This window comes from Equus caballus, chromosome 16 (assembly GCF_041296265.1).
Source record: "Equus caballus isolate H_3958 breed thoroughbred chromosome 16, TB-T2T, whole genome shotgun sequence".
In the NCBI taxonomy this organism is placed as follows: domain Eukaryota; kingdom Metazoa; phylum Chordata; class Mammalia; order Perissodactyla; family Equidae; genus Equus; species Equus caballus.
The window spans coordinates 12536537-12560527 of record NC_091699.1 but is presented as its reverse complement, the minus strand read 5'-3'; the positions used below and the strand labels follow the sequence as shown (position 1 = coordinate 12560527).

The 23991-nt window shown below is 57.1% G+C and overlaps 1 protein-coding gene, 2 long non-coding RNA genes and 3 other non-coding genes across 6 annotated transcripts; 3 read left to right on the top strand and 3 right to left on the bottom strand.

Moving 5' to 3' along the window:
- Positions 1-732: 732 nt before the first annotated feature.
- Positions 733-867, bottom strand: MIR9166 (microRNA mir-9166). Its single transcript, NR_128241.1, is given in 1 exon segment — positions 733-867. It is a non-coding gene; the product is annotated as a microRNA mir-9166 (primary transcript).
- A 6925-nt stretch (positions 868-7792) lies between these two features.
- On the top strand, positions 7793-7937 carry MIR9176 (microRNA mir-9176). The gene is given in 1 exon segment (NR_128254.1): positions 7793-7937. It is a non-coding gene; the product is annotated as a microRNA mir-9176 (primary transcript).
- A 2693-nt stretch (positions 7938-10630) lies between these two features.
- On the bottom strand, positions 10631-10732 carry MIR9171 (microRNA mir-9171). The gene has a single exon (NR_128249.2). It is a non-coding gene; the product is annotated as a microRNA mir-9171 (primary transcript).
- Positions 10733-11456: 724 nt separating this feature from the next.
- On the bottom strand, positions 11457-12867 carry H1-10 (H1.10 linker histone). The gene has a single exon (XM_023619871.2). The coding sequence runs from the start codon at positions 12527-12529 to the stop codon at positions 11891-11893; it is 639 nt and encodes a 212-aa protein (XP_023475639.1). The 5' UTR covers positions 12530-12867; the 3' UTR covers positions 11457-11890.
- Positions 12868-13347: 480 nt separating this feature from the next.
- On the top strand, positions 13348-18485 carry LOC138918003 (uncharacterized). Its single transcript, XR_011426766.1, has 2 exons — positions 13348-13947; positions 16398-18485. It is a non-coding gene; the product is annotated as an uncharacterized lncRNA (long non-coding RNA).
- A 3708-nt stretch (positions 18486-22193) lies between these two features.
- On the top strand, positions 22194-22616 carry LOC138918005 (uncharacterized). Its single transcript, XR_011426768.1, has 2 exons — positions 22194-22361; positions 22461-22616. It is a non-coding gene; the product is annotated as an uncharacterized lncRNA (long non-coding RNA).
- The last annotated feature ends 1375 nt before the right edge of the window (positions 22617-23991 follow it).

Genomic DNA, 23991 nt, shown 5'->3' with positions numbered 1-23991 from the left:
TCCCCCAGGGAGATGCTTCGCTGAGCTGGGCGTGGACCGAGTTAATCCCTGCAGTGGACAGGCCTCCAGGGCCCCCCAGCCAACGCCCTCATTGTAAAATGGGGAAACTGAGGCCTGGAGCAGGGAAGAGACTTTGGCACAGCGAGCTGGGAACGGAACCAGCCCCTCTCGGGTCACTTCCAGCTGCAGGGGCTCTGAGACCTCTGTGGCGAGTGGCGAGTGCAGCTCCCTAGGTCTCTCCCTGAAGACCGAAGGCAAGCCTTGATGAAACAGGAAACACTCAATCCCCTGCAGTCAGGGACAAGGTGAGCAGCACCCACCTCGGACCATCCTCAGGGGCCAGCTGGACCCCAGGCTGTGGTTCCGTGGGGCGGGTAGCTGGCCTTCGGTCGGAGGGGCAGCGCCCATTCACCGTGGCCCTGCACCCAGCAGCCCTCTGTGATCTGGGCATTGAGAGCCCTACCGCACAGGAGGAAACTGAGGCCCAGAGAAGCTGGCTGGTGTGCAAGAGGCAGAACGCCTTAGGCAGGATTAGCCAGAGGCCATGTGGGAAATTCCCAGGAGCAGGAGGTGGCCTTGGATGAGTTCTGGGCTCTTTGCAGCTCCCTCTCTGTACCTCTGGTCCCCTGTTCTCGCCCCAGATCCCCAGCACACCCCCAGAGATGGTGGTGAAGCACAAGACGAGAGCAGACCCGTCCCCCCACCCCGGCCTAGCACAGGTCGTCCTGTGTCACCCAGGTGCCATGCACAGTGGTCAGGGCCCAGGCAGCATCACGGGAAGTGCTGAGGGCAGAGGCGCCTCCCTTCCCCCCAAGCCTCAGACGCAAGCCAGGAAAGGACCCAAGAGAAACCGCTCCAGGCAGCTAGAGGTTCGTCCAGCCCTCAGACCCAGGCCAGGCGGCCCCAGGCCATCCGCACGGATGTTTTAAATACCGCTGTGCAGAAATTCAACAAGCACAAGACCGCAGAGCACACAAAACCCCGATCCCAGAACTTGGCGTGGGTGCGGGCCCCGGGCCCGGGAGCAGCCTTCGCCCCCTCTCCAGCACCGGCCCTCAGACGCCCCTTGTTTTATGGGATGCTGCCTCTCCTTGTCCTCTGGGAGATGTCGCTGCTGACGTGTCTGCCTGGTCCTTGAGGGATGGAGCGTCTTGGTGTATATCTGGCTTCAAATCGAGACGTTGGCTCCATTTTTTCTACCCAGTTCATTTTCCAGTCCCCAGCTACTGTGACTCTGTGTTTAGCACAAAACAAAGCTGAGAACGTGGGTCTTGCCTCCTTCCAGAAATATGTCTGGCACACCAGGACTTTTTATTAAAACTTCAAAATATTTTAAAAATATTTTAAACTTTTGTAAAAAAAAAGAAAACCAAATCAACCAACCAGAGACTCTTCTGAGGAGGAACATTTGTATTTGAATGAGATCCTGGGCGTGTGATTCAGTCTTGCGGTAGACAAGCTTTGTGTATAAATGTTTTATGATATGAATCCCTGTATTTGCAGGGTTTTTCTCTTTGCTCATTAGATAAATATGTATATCGATATTTTAAATTCATCTTGCTTTTTTTAGAGGAGTTTGTAATCACCTTATAACATGAAAATAAACATTTCCTTTGTAAAATCCAACACGTGTGCGTTCTGTTTTTTGTTTTCTTTTTAAGATTTCATTTTCCTTTTTCTCCCCAAAACCCCCCAGTACATAGTTGTATATTTTTAGTTGTAGGTCCTTCTAGTTGTGGCATGTGGGACGCCGCCTCAGCGTGGCCTGATAAGCGGTGCCATGTCTGCGTCTAGGATCCAAACTGGCGAAACCCCGGGCTCCAAGGCCGGGAGCTTGAACTTAACCACTCGGCCACGGGCCGGCCCCTGCGTTCCGTTCTGATGAGGCTGTTTTTCCTCACTTTTGGCAAGCGTTGTACATTTTACAAAGAGCTTTCAGTCCCGCCCAAGGATGCTCCTCAATGGTGACTATTATTATCCAGGTTGGAGACACTGAGGCAGAGGCTCAGAGTGGGCCATGGTTTGCTCAAGGGCACACAGCAAGTCCAGGAAAGAGCCAGGCCTCGCACCCTGGTCCTCAGACTCCTGAGTCTGCTCTGGCTGCTTCTACTGATCCTGCTGATTGAAGTCCACCTTCTGGGTGCGCAGCCCTGTGTGACTGGGAGATCTCCCACCAGCTTCCTGAGCTTCAGTTTCCCCAGCTGGAATACACTACCGCCCCCTGCAAGGCTGCAGGATGATTAGAGGGGATGCTCATAAAGTACCAGGTGTAGTCACTTACTGACACCCGAACCGGGCCTCTCGGATCGCAAAGTCCAGGAGTGGGGCAGGCGGCGCGGAGACAGGGTGAGTGGCCAGCCCTGGAGGGACGCAAACAGGGATGATGCCACGGCCCCTGGGACATCAGAAAGAGGAGATGCAGGACCCCCGGAGATCAGTGGCTGACACAGACATCCTCAGCCTGGGGAAATGTGAGCCCAACCCACTGTTACAGTGGGGGAAACTGAGGCTAGGAGAGGGGATTGGCCTCACTGGGGTCACAAAGCAGGCCAATGTTTTGGGCAGCCGTCTTGCCCACTTGGTCCCTGATGTGGATCAAGGCTGCCCCAGGGAGAGAAGCCCAAGGCGTCCAGGCCTGCAGGCTCATCTATATGACCGAGGTGGGAGGGGGAGGGTCTTTCCAGGGATCCAGGAGGGAGGAACGGAAGAATCTCCAGGAATGCCAGGGCCAGCCTGCTCCTTCCTCTCTGGGGCGTCCCGTAGACAGGGACTGCAAGACACTGTCCCAAGCGGCTGGACGGAAGCGGGCCCTGAGGCGACCAGGGAGGACAGGCCGGCGCCAGCCCCCAGGGCTCCTCCGGCGGCGGCGCAGCACCGGGCCGCCCACGGCGATCCAGCCGCAGCGCAGACGCCGCCCGCTACTGGCGGGGGTGCTGGCCGGAGGCCCTATGCAAATCAGGGATCGCAATTTCCACCAATCAGAGGGAAGCTCCGGCGCTGTAACTGCTAATGGGAGCGAGCGCGCCGGCGCGGCACGCCTCCCGTCTGGGCGCGGGCGGGGCGGGGCGGGGCGGGGCGGGGCTGGCCGAGGGTGCGGGCCGAGCCTGGTGGCGCCGCCCCCGCCTCGTCTCTGGCTGCCTCGTAGCAGCGCCCGCCCTGGGGGTGGAGGCGGCGGGTCGGCCCGCGGTGGTTGCGTACTTTACTCTGGCGGGGGCGCCTCCACTGTTGTCTCCGGTTTTGTGTGCGCTGATTTGCATGGGGTTTTGGTTGTTTTACTAAGAGATTTTAAAAAACACCGATAACTTACCAGAAAGTTGACTGTTATATGACTATTTCGTCATATTTACTTCGAGTTTAATGAGCGACAAAAATGAAATTCCCTTTGCTTGTCCTTGCTGTCTCCTCGCTGTTTGTCAGGGTTGTAAATCAGATTTTCGGGTGCTTTTCGTTTTAACATGAAGGAATAGAATGTCCTCAGAGGAGTGTATCCTTTTCATTCAGGTTTTTATACTTTCACATAAAATGTGATGTTAAAAGCACCTTCTTGAATCTGAGAACGTATTATTTTGTGATTTTCAGGTTTATATAATAGGTATCATCTGGGACATTTCATTTTGCAATTTTTTATTTTTTTCTATCTGGGTCATCAGCTTTCGGAGGTATTGCCAAGTTGCTCTTCAAATTTTCACTTATTTCAGGGACATATGAACCCCCATTTTCCCACATTTTGCCAGTGCTTAATCCTGCTTACTAGAGCAGTGCCGCATCTTCTCCCATCCTTTGTTTTTAAAGAACAAGTCTCAGGGACAATAGGGCAGCCTTCGCCTGCCGTCTCCATGTGGCCAAGTCAGGCTGGGGCCCCAACTGCTCTCTGAGGCAGGTGGGACAGCCCTAGCATGTGGCTGTCTGGCCTCTTGGCTGGGCTCCGGATGGCAGCCCCTCTTCACGCCCGCCCTGGCCACGCGGTGCCCAGGCTTGGCTCCAGGCCTTAAAGGGATTCTTTCCTGCTCTGCAGCTCTAAGGAGGCATAGGGTCCCCAGCACTCCAGGTCCTAATAGACAGGTGTCCGCCCCACCTCCTGTCTGCAGTCCATCTGGATCCATCTCCTGGTGCCAAGTTTGTGTGCTAAAGCCCAACCTTGCTTTGTACGGAGGCAGGGCAGACCCAGGCAAGGGAGGGGCTTGCCCAAGGGCACACGCTTGGCATAGGTAAGTTAAGGACAAATCCAAGGGCTCCTAGCCTGGGAGGGGTAGCTACGCTTGGAGAGTTTGTACAAGATCCCGCTTGCTGCCAGAAAAGCCTGGAGGATGGGTTGGTGGTGTTGGTAATGGGGTGGCCTCAGACTCCTAGATGCCCCCTGGGCCTGCACGCCCTCCCTCCCCCTCCTCCACCAGAGTGAGGAGTAAGCGATGGGAAGGATGGAACCTCATTCCTTGGGGAAAGGAGCTTTGGCTCAGGCTGTATGGGAGGGTCCCCAGTACATGCAAAACTGACCCAGTCCTTTGCCCTCTCTGGAACTTGGTTTGCCCATCTCTGAGTCAGGAGAGTGGGTGCTCAAGGTCGAACTCCCAGGAGCCCAGAACAACAGAGGCAGGTTGTTGGAGACCCAGAACCTTCCTCTGGGCTGCTGTCCCTCACGTGGAGATGCATGAGGATCCCCCCTTGCGTCCCCCACCTTGCGTCCCTGGACTCCAGGGCGGAGAGGCCTGCAGCAGGCTCTGCAGGCCACACTCCCAGCGGGCGACCGAAGCAAGAGCACTGTTTGGAGGAGTCGGGGACACCCGTGAAAGGGCTTGGACAATCAGGCTGAACCACACAACAAGTTCTAAAGGGCAGTCAGGCCGGGGCAGGGCCCCAGCACCACACTCCTAGCCCCTAGCGGAGGCAGCCAGAAGAAAGAGAGTAGCTGGGAGAAGCTAGAGGAGGTGGGCCTCCGGGAGCTCCTACCTGCAGGGCGAGTGCTCAGGGCTCTGGGATCCTGATGACGAGGCCGGACGGAGAGGGTGTTACCCTGGTGCAGACCCTCAGCACCGGCAGGCTGGGGCTCTGGCTTTCACCACTTTATGGCTTCCTTTGGCTCCGTCTCCTTCAGGACACCACCATTTGGGGCTTCTTGCCTTGTGAAGCAGCCGGAAGGGCTCTCACAGAAGATCGAGTCAGTGATCCCAAAGGTGGAGGGCTGCTGGCCCGTACCGTGTGTATGCATGTATGTATGTTGTGCATCCATCTCCAGAACTTTGTCATCCTGCAAAACTGAAACTCTGTCCCCGTGAAGCGACCCCTTCCCAGCACCCTCCCCCAGTCCTGGCAGCCCCCATTCTACTTTCTGTCTCTATGAATTTGACCACTCTAGATATTTCATATAAGTGGAATCATACAGCATTTGTCCTTCTGTGACTGGCTTATTTCACTTGGCACAATGTCCTCAGGGTTCATCCATGTAGTAGCAGGTGTCAGGATTTCCTTCCTTTTCAAGGCTGAGTAACATTCCCTTGCATGTATGGACCACATTCTGTTCATCCGTTCATCTGTCGATGGGCACTTGAGTTGCTTCCGCCTCTTGGCTACTGTGAACAATGCTGCTCTGACCATGGGTGTGCACACGGCTCTTCAAGTCACTACTTTGAATTCTTTGGGGTATATACCCAGAAGTAAAATTGCTGGATCGGATGATAATTCTATGTTTAATTTTTTGAGGACCCTCCACACCGTTTTCCACAGCAGCTGCAGCATCTTACATTCCCACCCACAGTGCACAAGCTTCCAGCTTTTCCACATCCTCACCCACACTTATGTTCTTTTTTCTTAGAGAAGCCATCCTAATGGGTGTGAGGTGGACTATTTCTTTTTTTTTAAGCCCACGTTTTAAAAGTGGGAAGTTTCAGAAAAAAGTTTATAGTTTCCACATAAAAAATTCTCAGGAGGTGCCTCTGATGCCTGAGCCCCACATGGGACCATTTCCCCACATGGGAAATGCCAGGCTGAGGCCCCCTCCCAGGCCTCCCTGGGTGGCCCACGTCACTCTCTGCCTCTGGAAGGGGACTTAGGAACATTTCAGGAGGTGCTTCTGACATGGTCTGAAAAACCTGAGCAGCTCTGGCCACACTGCTGCCTGGCATCCATCAGCGGGACTGGGTGGCCACAGCGCCTCTCCAGGCGGGGTCTGTGTCCTCCAGGCGGCCAGACTGCCCTGCCCAGCCTGGGGCCTGTCCACCACTGTGTTTGAGAGGCCTGGTCTAGTCTGTCCTCACCCTCATTCGCACACACCCATTTTATAATGGGAAACTGGGATGGCTTTGTGTCCGCTTGGCTGGGCTGGACTACATCTGTCTTTCCCGGAACTCCCTTGCTTGTCTGTTTCCCATTAGGGTGGGCCACAAGGCATATTCCTGTCAGATTTGGAAGGAAGCAACCATTTTGGTTGCTGATCTGCTCATTCACCTCCTCGGTGGGAAGCAGCACCTGGGTCTGCAATTACTCTACTTTCCCTGGATTCTCCTTCAGTTTTACTGACCCGTGGGCCAGGTGTGTGCGTGGTCAGCTTGGCAATGAAGGGTCTCAGCTGCTGCAGGAGACCCTCAGCACCAAGGTCAGAGGCAACAAGAACCGACACAAGTCTCAGTCCATCCTGGGGTTCCAGTTGTGTGAGTTGTGACTCAGCCTGCTCGTGTTCCTGACTGTCTGGCACCTCAAACTCCAGCGTCAGTCACAAAGATTCAGGCTTACAGAAAGCGCTTAACCAGTCCTGCAAGTGTATGTCAACTTTAAAATAAAATAGTCGGTTACTTTCCCTTACTAGCAAAATGAGTTTATTCAGGAATAGCCAAAGGAATTGCAATCTGGGAAATGCAGGTGAAGGCAGACCATAGTGAAGTAAGAGAACAAAGGCGGGAAGCTTGCTTTTATAGAGAAAAAGAGGGAGTGGGCGGGGCTGCTCTAAAAGGAAGTCCATTGGGGGGAGAGTGAGAGTTCAGGCGGTGCCAGCTTCTCATTGGCGGAGCTGCTGCCGGGCGACGAGAACATCTTCCTTCCCCCTGCTTGAGTGGTACAGTAGCTGCGCTTCCCAAAACTGCAAAGTGAGATGGTGAGTGCATGCGAGTTCCCCCTGCAGGGCTTCCCATCTCCATTTTAAAGAAGGCTTCCCTTTACTAATTTGCACACATGCAAGCCCCCTCCCTGATACACATCCGCTACATGGGTGTGTCCACGCCTGCGTCCCGCTGGTTCCGCCTCCCGGTTGACCTCTGACTGACAAGGGGACCTGAAGCCCTGCTGACCAGTCCCGCCCCGTGCCCTGTCAGTCTGCTTGCTGCTTTCACCATTCCCTAAACCCAGGAGCCTCTCCGTGCCTGGGGGCCTGTGCCAGGGCTGCTCCAGCCTGGAATGTTCCTCCCCGGAAGCTCCAGCCGAGCTCCTTGAGAACAGGGGGCAGCTCTGATAGGTCCCCATCCCTGCTTCTGCTCAACCAGGATGTGCTGAATGAGTGACTGTGGACTAAGCCCTTGACATACGAGATTTCATTCTGTTCTCCCGATACCTCTGCAAGTATCACTGCCCCCATTTTGCAAGTGCAAGTGGCCCCCAGCAGTTGCTGTGGAAAGAAGCGAGGCCTCTTGGCTGCCTCATGACAGGTGGAGCTGCCAGAACAGCTAATGTGCCGTCTGGCCACATCACCCAAGGTCTGATGCCTGGGACAGAGAGACGTCAGTACCCCTTGTGCTGAGTGCTCAGGCCCCGCCAACAGGTTGTGTGCTCAGCACTCAGCCCTGCCCTGGCAGAGACCGGTTCAGCTAGGTTGGTCCACTGGCGTCAGTTGGGTGCAGACCCCATCCTAAGTCGCTAAAGCCACACAGCCTGGAAAAGCGCCTTTCCAGTGGCTGCAGGGCTGTCTTGGGGCCAGGAAGAAGTCAGACCTAGGGACCCAGAAGGTAGACCTGAGATCCTAAGGGGGTTCACAGGGAGGCAGGTCCCGGCCCCACAAGAGGAAGGAGACCGTATTGCCGGAGGAGAGCGCACTACGCCCAGGGGGTGCGACGGGCGGAGGCAGGAAAACCCGGGGACCCTGGCCAGAGGCACTGTGTTCAGAGGCTCCCTGGTGAGATGAGTAAAAAGAATCTTTCTTGGCTCCATTTATAGATGAGGAAACTGAGGCTTAGGGAGAACAATCTTGCCCCAGATGAAAAGACCGTGGTGGACCCAGGCCCAGAACCCTGATCTCAGCCTCCAGGGCCTGGTCCCACTTGACTCCTCTCCTGAGTAGTGGGCAGAGAGGAGCCCGGGTCTGGGCCATTGCTATGCCCCTAGTTTACAGACAAGCAAATGCACCTGGTCTCTTGCCGCCTCTCTGCACCAGGGTCACCTCCCCCAGGAAGCCCTCCTGGGCCTTGCAGTATCCTGCGCCTCCAATGTTCACCTGGAATTGAGGTTCCCTGAAGCCAAGTCCAAGAGACACATTAAGTAAATAGTGGATCCTGGGCTCCCCAGACCCATGCCAGAGCTGAATGTGGTGTCAGGGCAGAAAATACAGCCTCCTGGTCTCACCACCTGCACCAGTAAGATTAGCTTTTGAAGACCTTTCTTGCTGGGGCTGTTCTAAGGCTGAAATGAGGGCTGTGCGGCCTTCCTCTGAGTGCCTGGCACACACTGAGTGTTCACATAGGGCTAGTTACGGCCATTGGTTCTTCAGCTTGGGGTGGGAGCCACCTGCAGAAGTGCAGCTCTGCCCTAGGGTCTGAGTGAGCTAGCAGGGAAGAGGAGAGGAGGGGCCTGTGGGTAGAGAGTGGGACACTGGGAGAGTGGTTTCAGAGGAAGACCAATGGATGACAAGGTCCAGGATGTGAACATGAGAGGGTAAAGTGAGTCAAAGGAGAGACTACACTGCAGGTGACAGAAACCCAACTCAAACTGATGCAAAAAGCAATGTATCAGCTCACATGACATTCAGGTCTAAGCTAGCTTCAGGCATGGCTGGATCTGGAGGCTCCATGAATGTCCTTAAGTATTTGTCTCTCCATTTTTTGATTCCAACTTTCTCTGTCTTGGTTCCTTTTTCGGGTGGGCTCTCCCTATGTGTGGACAAAGATGACCACTGGCAACTCTGGCCCCATGTCCCTACCCTTTAATTATCCTGGAGGAGAAAACACCTCTTTCTCAATAGTTCCAGAGAAAGTCCCAGGATCGACTCTCATTGAACCCACTGGGGTCAAAAACCCATTTCTGACCCAATTATTGTGGCAAAGTGAACAATCAACTGAACACTCATTAGCCAGGTCTTTGGTCATGCGACCGTTCCTGGGACTGGAGGGGTCAGACTCCCAGAATCATTTGGCCTGAGTAGGGTGGGTTGTGTCCCCGGAAGAAAATTAAAGTGCTCTTCATTATCAGAAGAGTGGGAGGCCCCACTGAGGGCTCGGCCCCTGGGTGCTCCACTGCTCCTGGAGGCAGGCCTTGAAAGGAGGGGAGGAAACAGCGAGCTAGGGGCCCAAGTCTTCAAGGAAGGGAGGGGGGTGACAGGAGAGAGGTGAGGGGCAGCAGCGTCACAGTGAGAGGCCACTGGGAGAGCAGGGTGGTATGAGTGGCAAAGGGCGGGTTTTGGTGGGAAATAGGAAAGGCAGTGCTGAGAGGAAAGGCCCTGGCATGCAGGGATGGCGTCAAAAGGAAGCGGTCGGTGAGCAGGGTCCGGGGCTTTGGTTAGGAAGGGCTCGGAGGAAGGAAGCAAGCTCAGGGCAAATTGCTGGGCAGGAAGGAGCAGTGTCCACGTGCCCGGGTCCCTTGCAGCAACCCTTCCCAATCCTCTCTGAACCTCACAGCCACCTAAGAGATGGTCAGAAAGCCAAGTCCCAGGCCCCAGCCTCAGATTCTGATTTGGGCAACTGGGGTGAGCCCAGGTGGCATCTGGGCTCCGGCTTCTGGTTTAGAATAGGATAGAATCTGAGGGAACACATTTCGCTGGTCAGGAGCACCGTCCCCCAGAATCCTGGGTAGGCCAAGCTCTCTCACGGCCTCTACCTGCTGGTGGCTTATTGACTGGTCCTCTAGGCAGTATGGGACACGATGAGGTCTGGCACAGTCGCCCTGCAGCAGGGCACTGGGCAAACTGCTCCCTAGTCAAAACTGCAAAGGAGACGAAACTGCTAGTGATCAGCAAGTGGCCAGAACGTGAACGGGCAGGATGTACCCTGGTCCCCCACAGTCCCTGTCTCCAACCTGGGCCTCCTCCTGCGTGCTTCCTGGATGCCCACAGCTCCCCAGAACCAAAAGAGCCACAGCAAGGTGGAGCATTGCCGTCTCCTCCTCTGCTCAAATGACAGTGTCTCCTGCAGCCATCAGTCACAAGTCTCCACACTCAGATCCGGTCCCCATCTTGTCCTCTGAACTTCTGCCTCAAGAAGGATGATGTGCCAAAAGGTACATCTGTGACTTGTCTCCCCCATTGGCTTGAAGCGTTGGGCAGGGCAGGCACTTCTGCTCATCTTGCCCACTGCCCTGTCCTCGATGCCTAGCACACGACAGGACAGGTTAAGACTCACCCTGGCACCTGGCCCTGCAGGTCCCTGAGGCAGGCAGCAGTGAGGAGCCCCTGCTTCAAGGCTATGAAGACTTGAAGAGGGAGTGGAGTGGCCACTTGCTCCGTGCGTGCCAGGGATGTGCCAGGAAGGGTGACAGCTGCCAGGCCCAGGTCAGGGGCTCTTCCAGTGCTGCTCCCTCCCTCCCCTGACCCCAAACCTACTTGCCCTTCCCCGCCAACCGCCAACCTGTAGTCTCTTACACAGCAATTGAGAGAGTCCCCTGCATCTCTCACCTAACCCCAGAAGCCAGAGCATTCCCTGGCTTCCCACTGTCCCGGGGCCCTCCTCCTCCTGCTAGATTGTCCTTTCACAGAACCTCTGTCGGAATAGTTGTCACCTTAGTACCCAGGTGGATTAACTATTCCATATGCTGGACATCAGGGTCACTCAGGGCTGACAGTCTCTCTTCTCAATTTGCCCAAGAACCCTCTGGGTGTCCTGTCTGCTCCAGACTAACCAGCAACCTGAGAAGATCACTGCCTTGCTCAGGCCACACCTCCTCTCCACACCACACTATTCTTGTCGCATCAACCCCAAGTCTCACCGCATTCAGAATAACTAATCTCCGCAAACGTCCAGCCGATGTGACCTTGTAAGAGCTGAGGAACCCTGACCAGTGAACCCCCAAAACCACCACTCCCTCACCCCACGGCTGGTGAACCCTTGTCAGAGACTTTACCAGCCTATCTCCAGCACCCTTCCATTTCCACTCACGGGAGATGGGACCCGCGATTCCTTCTGGGATCAACCGGCCGCCCCCTCCCCAGCCGTTTCTACCCCTTGCAGACTCCAGGTCGGGGTGCCGAGGATCTCTGGGGCCCACCGTCCAACTCTAGCTGCGCGCTGACCACGCCCATCCCTATTCCACTCGGAAAAAAACGAGAGCGGTTCAAAGGTTTAAACCATTTATTGTGACCCCCAAAAGGCCGACGGAATGGAGACAAGGCCCGGGCAGCCGCGCACCACGAGCGATTGCTTGTCGCTCACCCGAAAGCAGGGAGGGTGGGGAGCTGGAAAGAGCGGCCCGGATGGGCAGGCGCGGCCATGGCCATTGGCGCCTAGGGGCTGGTAACCATAGCAACACCCGTTGCCAAGGGCGAGAGCCAATAGGGGCGCCGCCAGGGCCGTTTCAAAAATCTAAAGCAAACAACAAAAAAAGGCTACATCGGCGGGGGATGGGAGCTGGAGAAGGGATGGAGCAGGCCCGAGGCCCCTGCCCGCGGCTCAGAGCAGGCGCGGCGGCCCGGGCCGCAGTAAACGTACAAAACCTACATACGCTGGAGTAGAAAAACCAAACACCGGGGAGGCCCAGGCTGGCGCGCTCACTTGCGGCCCTTGGGCACTTTGGGGACACTGGGCTTGGCCGCCTTCTTCACCTTCTTGCCCCCAGCGGCCGCTACCTTCTTAGCCTTGCTGCCTTTGTCCTTTCTGGGGGCGGCGCCCTTCTTGTGCGAGCGCTTCTCCGGCTTCTGGCCCTTGACAGGCTTCTTGTCCGCGCGCCGGGGGCCGGCCGCGCCCGAGGCCGCCTTCTTGGTCTTGTGCGCGGCGGGCGCCGGGGCGGTGGCGGCCGCCGTGGCTCCGCGCCGCTCGCCGCCGCCCTCCAGCTTCTTGCGGTTGAGCTTGAAGGAGCCGTTGGCGCCGGTGCCCTTCACCTGCAGGAGCGTGTCGTTCTGCACCAGCGCCTTGATGGAGTACTTGAGGTAGGTGCGGCCGTTCTGCTGGTCGAACCACGCCACCTTCTTGGCCTCCGTGTAGATCTTGGCCAGCGACGAGCCGTTGCGTTCGCCCAGCCTGCGGATGGTCTCCACCACCAACTGGCTGTACTTGCCCGGCTGGTTCTTCTTCTTGTTCTTTCTCTTCTTGGACGGGGACAGCGCCGCCGAGCCACCAGCCTTGGCCGCCTTCTTGGCCGCCCCCTCGGCGGTCGTCAGCGGCAGGGCCTCCTCCAGCTCCACAGACATGGTGGCCAACGGGTTGGTGGCGGGCGGGGCGCGGAAGCCCGGAGGCCGCGCCGGGAAGAGGAAGGCGAGGGGCCGAGGGGGCGCCGGGGGGCTGGGGGCGCGCGGCGGCTCCAGGCGGGAGCGGCCGCGGCCGGGCCTGGGGCCGGGCGGCAGGGCTGGGGCGGGGGCCGGGCCGGCCGGAGCGGGGGTCCCGGGCGGGGGCCGGGGCCGGGGCCGGATCGAGGACGGAGTAGAGAAAACTGCGGTGACAGGCGAACCAAGAAAAGGACACCGGCCGGGCGAGCGCCGCTGCGACCGCTGCCTCCGCCTCCGCCGAAGCTGTCTGGGCGTGCGCGCTGCGTACTGCCGAGGAGGGCGCCCCACACTGCTTTTATGGCTCCATGGCGGACCACGTTGAGAACAACAACAGGCTGGTCCGAAGCCAGCGCCAACTTGTGCTTCTTGGAGCCCCTTCCCCGGCCGCTGGCTTCCCGGACCGCGCCTCCCTGGCGCCGCCGCGCCCGCAGCCGTGCGCCCGGAACAGGGCCCGAGCCCGCGGCGCAGCGGAGAGGCGGCCTGCGCCCAGGAAGGGCTCCGCAAAGGGGAACGGAGGGGTGCACCCTAGGCTGCGGGAGCGCGAGAGGAGGGGGGCCCCCCGTTTGGAGGCGAAAAGCGCAGGCCCCGGGGGAGGCCCCACCGCCCGGAGCTTTGCGGCCGACAGCCAAGAGTGCGCTACGGGCACCCAAACCCTGATCGCGTCCAGGGGGGCCCCGGCCTGCCCGCAGGACCAGCTTTAATTTGTCCGAACTAACACAGGGCACGCCCTCACGTGGTCGGCCGGGGCAATGTGAAGTGAGCTAGGACATCTTCGAGGGGGGTCTCCGCTCGAGTCAAAGAGGATAGCGAACGGAGGCACCCTCCAGCTGCGCGCCCAGGGTCTTGTTATGCCTCACGGGCCTGGGCACAACACGGGAGGAAGCGGGGGACGACCGAAATGTCTGGAGACATTTCTTAGCCGCCCGCTCCCTTGTTGCTGATGCCCCGAGTGCCCCATTTTGTGGTGCGCAAATAGCCGCCATCATTTCCCCCAAAGCCAAATGGCGGCTCCAGGGTAGGACAGGGTGGGCGATGTTAAGGCTGCGACCCCTGGAGGAGGTCCCGGAGAGCATGAGGGAGGGGAGTTGCTCTTAGCTCCGGGCCACACCCCTCCCCCTCTTGTATGGGGAGGGCAATGAGAGTGGGTCCGCTCCCTGCTCTCCGGGTGCCAGACGAAGTCTTCTGCAGAAGCTCGTGCAAGTCTGGCGGCCTTGAGCTCCACTGGGTCCTGTATTGGGGGTGCGGAGGAGGTGCCGGACAGTCTTTCCCGAAGCCAAAGAAGCCTGCGCTTGGGGCGGCTGGGACCACGGAGAGACAGTCGGGAGGAGAGCGGGTCCTTTTGGGTAAGTGATTTTAGGCCTGTACCCTGGGGGCCACGGCAGAGACGCAGACAATAAACAGTCTCCTGAGGCTGGGGCATGGAGGAGTAGCTGGGACCGGAGGCTAGAGAATTGGGGTTCCAGGGCTGGAGGTCGTGAGGTTCCAAAAGAGGGGCGCGTTTCCGGGCGTTCTTCCCCAGCAGGCCCCTATGAGCAGGCGTGGTGGGCCCTCCCCTCTTCTCGGCGCTCACCCCTTTCACAGCTCTTGTTCTCCGACAAGCTAGTGAATACGCCCCAGAAGAGGAGGAAATCACGGCTGGGAAAGGTGAGACTGGGTGTTTCGGGGGCGGGGGTCATGGGCATAGAGCTGTTAGAGGACTTAGGTCTCCAGGGCAGTGAGTTTACCCCACAGGAGAGGGAGAATAGATTGCAACCCAGGTCCCTGCAAAGAAGGCCAAGCTCCTCTCCCAGGAAAGAGGATCCCTGAATGGACTGTCTGCCCAGGGTCAGGAAAACCATGAGGGCCTGCGATCTCAGCCAAGTTGAGGAAAGACCATCTGAACTTCCTAACAGAGTTGAGGGAGTGGGTTTCTGACAGAGCCCCTGAGCTGAGCCCTGGGGAGCAGCAAGGGTCTTGCAGAGCCTGCATGGCTTGAACAAAGACCTCAAGTCCCAAAAATGCAAAGTGTGTGCAGGCCGGTTGCGTTGACGATGTTACACAGTGAGAGAGAAGCTGCAGGATGCAAACGCTGCGCGGCCCCCCGCCCCACAGCGAGTCTGTCCAGGAGCAAAAGCCAGGCTGGGGAGGTGGATATGGCGGCCCTGGTAGGGTAGCCCAGGGTGCATGGAGATGGGATGGGAACAGGGACGCCCAGATGAGAGCTGGCCCAAGGAAACCAGCTGGGGGGGAGGCTTGAGCTTGGGGGCTCTGAAAGGGCAGAGGGAGAGAGGGGCTGATTCCACTGATGGAACCCCAGCACGGGCAGCAAGGGCGCCGCCAGACTGAAACATTTGTCCAGCCTTCACGGGAGAGGAGGTTGCTGGAAATGTGAATCTGGAGCTGGCTACAGTAGCAGGCTGGGTGAGGGGTACCCTCCTGGGGTCATCATGGAGGGGACAGGGTCCCCAGGAGACAGAGGAAGAATGGTCAGAGAGGAAGGAGGGAAGCCAGGTGGGGCCAGAGTCATGGAAGCTGAGGAGGAGAGAGTCTCAAGAAAGAAGGGCTGGTGGTCCCAGCGCAGCCCACTCAGAAAGGGGACTGATGATCAGAGCGGACAGGGTTGGCAGAGCTGAGGAGACTGGTGAGCTTCCAGTCACTAAGGCGGAGCTCGCTCCTGCGAGACCCTGTGGCTGGGCCCTGCCTGTTTCACCCAGTGTTTTTTTAAAAAAAAAACACTGTTAGTTCCAGGATTGAAAAATCAGGAGATTTCAGATAAAAATGCAGTCCAGGTTTCCCTTAAAAACATCTGAAGAATCGGTTGGGTCGGGGGCCAGAAGAGAGGGGCCTGAGCAGCATTCGCGCCCTCCACATGGGCCGGACTCCCAGCACCTGCTCAATGAGGGGGTCACTGCCACCTGTGTGGGGCCCTGGGGGAGCCTGGCCATGGCTGGAGGAGAGAAGAAATCACTGGAGGAAGTGGACACATGTAGGCAGGGCAGTGTGGCCCAGGCCATGGGGGAGGGGACAGAAGACACAGCTCCGAGTCCAGGCTAGCCCCGGTGGGCTCTTTGGCCCAGCAGTGGAGGGAGCATCTTTGCCAAGATGGGGGCTGCCTGTGGACCAGGGAAGGCTAATTTTAGGCTTTGGGAGCTGGCAAGGGACCAAGTGGTTGTGTCCCAATGGCATCATTATGCAGATGAGGAGACTGAGCCCTGGGGCTGGGGGGCTGGGGGTGGGTGGCGGCAGGTAGTGACTTTGTCCAGTTAGCCAGGATTCTAGGGCCTGGGTCCTGCCAGCCTTCAGGGATGCTTCTCAAACTCCACACTGCCAGGTACCCCCCTGCCACCCCTCTAAGGAAACCATAGGTGTGGAAGACCTCAAGTAGCCAATGACAGAATACAAAAAAAGGAGCATCTGGAAGTGGCCAGGCCTAACAGACGCCCCTTCCCCAGGGCCAGGCCAGTCTGGAGGAAGCTCGGGGGCACATGGTGCCTGTGGGTGCCAGCGTCAGGGTGGTCCTCTCTCTCCAGGGGAGCTCGTCCAGGCTCGGGACTCTGAACACTTCATGCACTGATGACACCTCTCATTTCTGTCTCTCTCCTGACCAACAGACTCCAGCATCCAGCTGCCTGCTGCCATCGCCACTGGGGGGTCTAAAACATGTCCCTTCTGTGTCGTGGCTAAAACAGAACTCTCGAGTTTCTCTTGCAAACCTTTGCTCCCGAAACTGTCACAGTGCTAACCCAAAAGCACAGACACCCCTCTGATTTCTTTTTCCCTCTACCCTCTTATCCAACACATCGGTTCCTATCAGGTCTACACCCTCCAACGAGTCCCACATCCATCCTCTTCTTCCCAAGCTGCTGTGCTCTCCGCTTTTCCACTGTGGCCTCTCCAAGCCTCCACCCAGCAGCAGAGGGAGCATCTAACACAGAAGTCTGATACCCTGTGTCCTGCCTCTGCTAAAAGGCCTCCAGTTGCTTCTCATCAGACTTAGGATTAATCTGTACTCAGCCACACGGGCCTTTTTGTTTCTTACACATACACGGGGCAGGGGCAGGGGGAGGGGGCACTCCCACCTCAGTGCCTTTGCACTTGCTGTGTGGCTGGCTCCTTTCATTCAGAGCAGCCCCAGGGGCCAGCTGTGCTAAAATGCCTCCCTAGCACATCCCTCTGCTTTATTTCTTCATAGTATTTATCAACACCTGACCCCGTTTTGCCTGTTCACTCGAGGGCTGGGAGCCCTCTAAGAGCAGAACTGGGTCTGCCTTGCTCCCTGCGGGGCCCCACCCCTGGGCACACCCTGCAGCCTGAAGATGACACAGGTGTGCCTACAGCAGCAGCAACAGGAAGGTGGACTGGGAGATGCCCACAAACTCCAGGTGTGACCCACGCGCCCCCTTACACCACCCAGCCTCAGTTCCCCAGTTTGTGAAAAGGGGCTGGATGTGTTTGGATGACCGTTCCAGCTTTGACAGCTTGGTTCTGGACTCCTGAACAGAGGAGATGACCTAGAGGACCCACAAGAATACAGCCTGGGTGGACGAGAGGATACAAAACAGAGACGTAGAGGCCCCAGGTGTCAGAGGAAGGGGTTGGCTTGGCCTGATGGGAAGTCTCGGACTGGGATTGCAAAGCCTGGGGCTCTGGGTGGGCCGTGGGCCCCTGTGTCTCTGTGGGCCTCACCAGGGCAGGAGCCCTGGGTGTGGGGGGCTGAAAGGCTGCAGGAGTCACCAGCCCCGGGCATGGGGTTCAGAGGCCTTGCCACCTGGGGGCCCCTGACCAGGGAAGGCCCAGTTGGCTTTGGCCAGGCTGCTGAGAGTAACAGTTAAGAAGGACCAGAGTGTCTCCCCAGAATGTTTTAAACGGAGAGTTTGCCTCAAGCCTATGCCTGGGCTGGGAGGGAGGATGGCAAAACCCAATTTGAGGCATCAAGTGCTTTTCTGCATTTAAGGGGAGACAAAGGAAATTCACCAGAGGAGACTATGGGGAAGGTTGCCTTTAAGATGCAAATGTGTACTGTGAATCCCTGAGTGGGGACGTTGTTAGGGGCTCTGGCCCATCACCCCCCTGCAGCCGGGTGGTGAGGTCTGGGGAGCCTGGGGGTCTGGTGAAACCAGGGACTGCCCAGAGATCAAAGGAGCTGACACTGACGGGTTGATGCTGAGGCCCCCTGAGGCAGAGAGGATGCAAAACGTGGGGACTGAGATAAAACGGAGTTCTCGGAGGGAGCATCATGGCCCCTCCAGTCTGGGTGGGCACAGGGGTTAAGGGAGACCACCTTTACTTCTCGGGCCGCCATCCACCGGGGCAAGGCCGGGTTCCCAACTCCAGACGGCCCATGCTTAGGGTGCCAGAGAAGGGGCCTGAGGAGCCCCAAGAGTTCTCAGATTTTAAATATGCAGTCTTTTAAAAGAGTGGACTTAAGTGGCACTCATCATGGACAGCCCAGAGCTTTGTGGGACTTGGCACCGCATCAGTGCTGTTTCTACTCGGAATCACATTGAGAGGGACGGTGCAGGCTCACGCACGCGCCTCTGCATTCTGCTTCAGGGAGGGATTTGCTGGGCACAGAGTTAAGAATCCCCAACCTAGAGATAGGGCCTGAAAAGCCGGGAGGGTTGAGGACAACTGGAGATTTGACCCTGTCACCTTGAGCAGGAACAGTTACTCATCTCCAGAAAGGACTTAACCACTTCCCTCTGTCAGTTCTCCAAGAGTCCTGAAGGTTGCTGGGCTGAGTGGCGCAGGAGGAAAGCGAGGTGGCCCCCCACGCCCCAGGCGTGGGACCAGGCAGCCTGGTCTCGCTGAGTCAAACTGCCCTTCCCCAGGCCCTCTTTTTTCTTTTATTTATTTAAAAGCTGGTTAGTTTTTAATAAAGTTATTTATGGTGTAAAACCCAGGCTGAGTAGAGGCTGTGAAGTGCACACCGAGTCCCCTGGCCCTCGGCCCCGCTGCGTGGCGGGCACAGCTCACGGCAGGAGTGTGGGGAGCGTCCTGTGCCCTCGCACTTAGTCCAACGGGATGCCACACACACTTCTGCGTCCCACTTCTCTTAGCTTTAGACATGAAATCAGCCCATCCAGGTGCGACTTCTTTGGAATAGTGGCACAGCGTCCTGCAGTCTGGCTGTGCCCCAGTATTTTAACCAGTCCCTCTCATGATGGGCCTGCAGTGCTGTTAACAATGAACAGTGACTGCCTTTTCTTCACTAGCCCAGAAATAGCGACAGGATTCATCCTTATAAATGGGGTTTCTCTGTCAAAGAGAGTTGTTAACTCTTGACCTGTGGCCAGGTTGCCCTCACAGCATGTCCCGCTCTCCTGCTCCCTGTGCCTGTCCCCCGATCTGGAGCCTGTTTCTCACATCAGTGCCACCCTGATGTGAGCACTTGCACCTCAGGATTCGTTTTTCATCCCTTCGAAGTTTTGTGAGTCCACCCAGCACAGTCTGTGAGTGTCCTCCCCTGGGTCCCCATTTCAAGCGCTGCCATCACTCCGCAAACCCTCAGTGACCTGCCTCCTCCTCCCTTCCCACCCCTGCTCCTGCTGTATCCCGGGGCCACGGCACATTCTCAGCCACCAGCCTTTCTCTCGGTGGCCTTTCGGGACTTGATGGCTCTAACATCGTCTCCCGGTTTGCATACCTGCCATCAGAAGTCTCAGCCTCCCCCAGTGCCTGCAGCCACGCCGAGGGCCCGACAGGCCCGGCTGCCCTTCCCCCTTGTGTCTCACCACAGACTTGACTACTTCCCTGAGAAGCCTCTTGCCCTGGGAGTCCTGGGGCTCATGGCTGGGGTCTTTGCCCATATCTACATCCTCTGCATGGCACAGGGCCTGGGGCCAGTGCTCAAAAACCTTGGACTAGGGATGAGGGGGTGAAGGAGAGAATGAGTGGCGGAAACTAGAAAATCACTTCTCTGGGCCCTGCCCTCAAGTAGCTGCCCAGCAGCGAGAGTTGGGGAGAAGACGTCCGCCCAGGGTCCCCCCTGGGTGGGAACAGCACAAAGAGGAGCTCAGTTTAGGAAACGTTTATGGAGTAAAAGCCTGGAGAGGAGGAGGGGGAGCCAGTGACTCTTGCAGCCCAGGAGAGGCTGGCTTTTCCAGCCCTGGCTGTCTGCCTTTGGCCCAAAGCCTCCCCAGGGGATTTACTTTAGTTTGGGTACAATCCAGAACCTTCCCCCACTGGAACGCCAGTTTACAGACTGAGAAAGAGGACCCTGCAGCCTCGTCTCTGTCCCCTCTGGGAAGTGCTGGCTGCGAGAGGGAGCTGCCCCGTCAGGGCTTGGCCTCCACAGTTGGGCAGGGCCAGAACTATCTTCCAGCTTCAGACCTGTGGTAGAGCTTGACATCTCTTCTCCAGAAGCCCCAGGGTTTGAGGCCCAAGGAGCCAGACAGGATCGAGAGACCATTCTGGGAGGGCCTCTGGGCAAGCAGGACGAAACCTGACAGAGAAACGATCTTCCAGTGTGGCCCTGCCCTGGCTACTGCGGCAGCAGGGTCTCTGGGCTGAAGTGCAGGCAGGGGAACTTGGCTTGTCTCCCTTCACCAGCAGCCTCTGTTTGTGGAGCCATTCTTCCTGGGGGAGAAGGTGAAGCTGTAAAGGGTGTGAGTGGAGCCTGCAGCCCCGTGTCGGCAGTCGAAGCCGCGGCACCAGGCAGCACGACCCACTTGCCAGGAATTGAACCATCCTGTGGGGATAGTATTTCTGCCTCCCCTGTCCAGATGAGGAAACTGAGGCTTGAGAGAGACTGGGTAGTATCTCTAGTGATACCTGGCCAGAAAAGATGGCAAAGCATTTGCTATTTACCCCATTTCAAGTTGTTCCCCCCCCGCCCCCCCCCCCCCACAATTATCCTGTCTCATGCCTCTCACCTTCACTAGAGCAGGGACCCTGTCTAACTCACTGCTGCACAGGGCCTGGCACATAGTAGGCCCTCAATAAATATTTGTTGAATGAATGAGATGGGATTCAAACTCAGGTCCAGCTCAGTACACTTGTGTCTCCTGTCATAGCACAAACCCTACCTGGGTCCCAACTCAAAGTGTTTGTGCACTGGGCCCACTGGGCCGACTGGCGGAACAGGCAGGGGCCCCACAGGGGTTGTGACACCTTTGAAAAGCCTAGGGAAAACCTACTGGGATCTTTGCAAGACAAAATTTATTTCATACCGTTAGTTGCTTGTCCAATCTCGGGGATCCTGAAATATTCTACTAGTCAATCACAGGTTAACAGCTGCCCTGAAAGTTCCCTCCTGAGATGGGGCTCACAACCTCAAACCAGACCCTGCTCCCTAACTGCATTCTCTGAGGGGCACCAGAACAATGCGGACGGTATGGCCACATCGGGTAGGGTCTAGCAAAGGGACCTGTTTCAGATGGCCGCCAGCCACCTTGCCCATACCACTATCTTTTTCTGTCTGGTCCCCCTGCTTCCTCCGCCCTGCCACCTCCCACCTCCTCCCCCAGTTCAATCCAGTCTTTTCTTCACTTAGGGGCAGTTAGAGTAGCCTTTTAATGAACCAGAACTTGTTGCTCCCGCCCAGGCCTGCAGCATCCGGGCCCTGCTGACCTCTTCTACTTTATCTCCCCATGCTCCTGCCTCCCCGTGGCCTTCTTTCTCCATTGGGCACCCCCTGTGCTGACACACTGTGTGCTAGGCTGTGCTTTCAGCTGTCCAGCCAACCTGAACCCTCTTCCAGGAACCCCCAACTCTTGATCTCCATTAGTTCCTTCAATCCTGTCATCCTGATTCCTTTTCTCATGTTTTCTCTAGCGAAATTACTTTTTATTTACTTGCTTAATATGTCCCCACGCCCCCAAGACCATGTCTGTCTTGTGTAGCATTGAAATGATGAGAATCTAGAAACGAATCTAACTCCTGGGCCCTAGACCTGACTCAATTATATTTGTGAAAGGGGAAAAAACCCATCTCAACCAACACCTGACATAAATAGCTCTTAGAAAATGTGTCCCCTTCCTTTATTCCCTTCTAATCAGGTAAGAATTCTTGAAAGAGGTGGCCCTTGAGGAAGGCTTTCGGACCACTGAGGGGCCAAACAGGAATTCATCTTGCTGGCCAATGTGCCATGCCGTGTGCCATGAAGCAGCTGAGGTCGGGAGAAGAGGCAGCACCCTGGTGTGCTCCGACTGCATGCCAAGTCTGATGCCCAGTCCAGGGCTCTTGCCCCACTGGACCCCTCCTCCGTCCAGTGGGCCAGGCGTGGGGAGGGAAAAGCAAGGGCCCAGGGAAAGCCACAGGATGGGGACGGGCATGTGGCTGTGTGTTGCCCTTGTCTGGGTGCAGAAGACAACTGTTAGAAGGCTGTCCATCCAGGCCAGGGGCCCAGAACCATGCCTCCCTGCAGACAGCTAAAGGAGCTGTTCAGCCTCAAGAAGAGTGTAAGGAGAGACTGTGCTCTGACATCTACACTGCTTTCCGGACCAGCCCTTTTTGCACCAGCTGCCCCTGCAAGATTGAGAAAGCCTCCAAGTGGGTCTCCCTGTTGTCAGATCTTCAAAGAGGGCCCAGTGAATCCTGCCCTCCCCTGCTGAAGCACTTGGGTGGCCTCCCATCACATTGAGAATAAAATCCAACTGTCTGCCCACAGCCCAGAAGGCCTGCTGTGGTCTGGGCCCTGCAGGCCTCGCTCCCCTTCGCTGCCTGCCTGCCATGTCCACGCCTTGGACAGCTGAGCCCAAGCCCACGGCAGGCCCTTTGTGCTGCTGTTCCCTCTCTTTGCAGACTTTCACAGGCCCAGTCCCTTCTCGCCAATCAAGTTAGTATCACCTTCTCAGAGAAGCCCTCCCTAAACACCCCATCTGAAGTAGCGTTACCCCCCATCTTTCACATCACTTTTTCATGTTTTTCTTCACAGCACTTATCACTACGTGGAGTTTTTGCCTTTGTATCCTAGTCTCTCCACCCCACCCTGAGGTGAGCTTGTCTGTCTTGTGTATCACTGAATCCTTTGTACCCGGCACACAGTAGATAATCAGTAAACATTTGTTTGAATAAATGAAATATGAAGGCCCTCATGAAGTACAGAGATTTGGACTGGGCTTTTCTGCTGGAAGTATTAAACTGGGTGTCTGGAGAGCCTGGTGTGGGGACCAAGACAGCATCTTCCCCTGCCCTCCTACCTGACATTTTAGGATAGCTGGTGAGCAGGTCCCCCTAGTTGGGGAATGAGCGTTTACAAAGCTGGAGACGACTTGTGTTAGCGTCCGTCCCCATCCCCACTGTAGGCTGCCCTGCACAGGCACAGGCTCTGCGCTGGGCGCCTGCTTTCTCCCTGATGCCTGTCTGAAGGCTTGGAGGGGACGCTGGCAGAAGATGCAGGCCATGTGTGGTCTTAGGGGCAGCTTTGCATCTGGGGAGCGCGATGATTCTCGGGAAGAACAAAATCTTCATCCCTACGGTTAAACATGACCCTGAGATGCTGCATAGTTCAAGTAGATAATGACCAAGGCCAATCGTCGTGGATCTCTGTGCTACATCTGAAAGATGTTCAGTGCTGACTGCTGGGGACTCTGGAGTACGGAAAGGATTGTGCCCTCCTCTATCCTAGGGGGCAGCAGGAGGAGGTTCCCCGCCATAGCCATGTTTGGCTACCCAAGCCTCTCCTGAGCGGTGTGAACTATTCCCTCAATGGTCCTGAGTTTGCAGGGTGTGCCACGCCCCTCAGTCCGAGCTCCCACCGTAGCCAGCCCCTGCTGCTCTCTGCTTCCCTCCCCTCCAGCGCTGGCCACAGCTTTCTTTGCCCGACGTCCCACCCACTCTGCCGCCTCCTGGGCTCGGCGAGGGCCCTTGGGCGTTGGGCGCACATCCCGCCCCCGTCGTCCCGCCCCAGCGGCCTGGCCCAGCCCCTTGTCTCCATGGAGACCCGCACGCTTGCTGCGCCCGCCCCCAAGTCCACCTCCCAACCGCCGCCGTCCCCGCGCAGGCCTCCCAACCGACGTCCATCTCGTTGGAGCCCAGCGCCCGGCAGGCCCGGCGCGCCTTCTCGGGACTCAGGGGGCCAGTGTCTCCCAGACTGACAAGATGGTACTCAGACTCCCTCCTCTAAAGAGCCCGTCAGTAGGTCCAGGGCGGGGTGTGGGAATCTATTTTAACAAGCTGATTCTTATGATCCATGATCCTGCCAGTTTGGGAAAGGAACTGACCCCAAACCTAGAGTTTGGACCCTTGGGTATCGTTACTACTAGTACAGGACCTGCATTAGGGCTTTGTGGCAGCAAGGTTCTCCTCCTGAGGCGGTGCTAATATTCCCCTGCAGTGGGGGCCAAGCCAGACCCCAGGGGTTTGTTCCCTGGGCACAGATTCCCCTGATTATGGAAAAAGATAGTCTGTTAGTACAGAGTTCAATCTCAGCCATTACTTCCTACTGTGGATAAACCAAATCTAGC

Bases quoted from the DNA above. Each gene is read 5' to 3' on its own strand.
- H1-10 (XM_023619871.2), bottom strand. From the start codon at position 12,529: ATGTCTGTGGAGCTGGAGGAGGCCCTGCCGCTGACGACCGCCGAGGGG.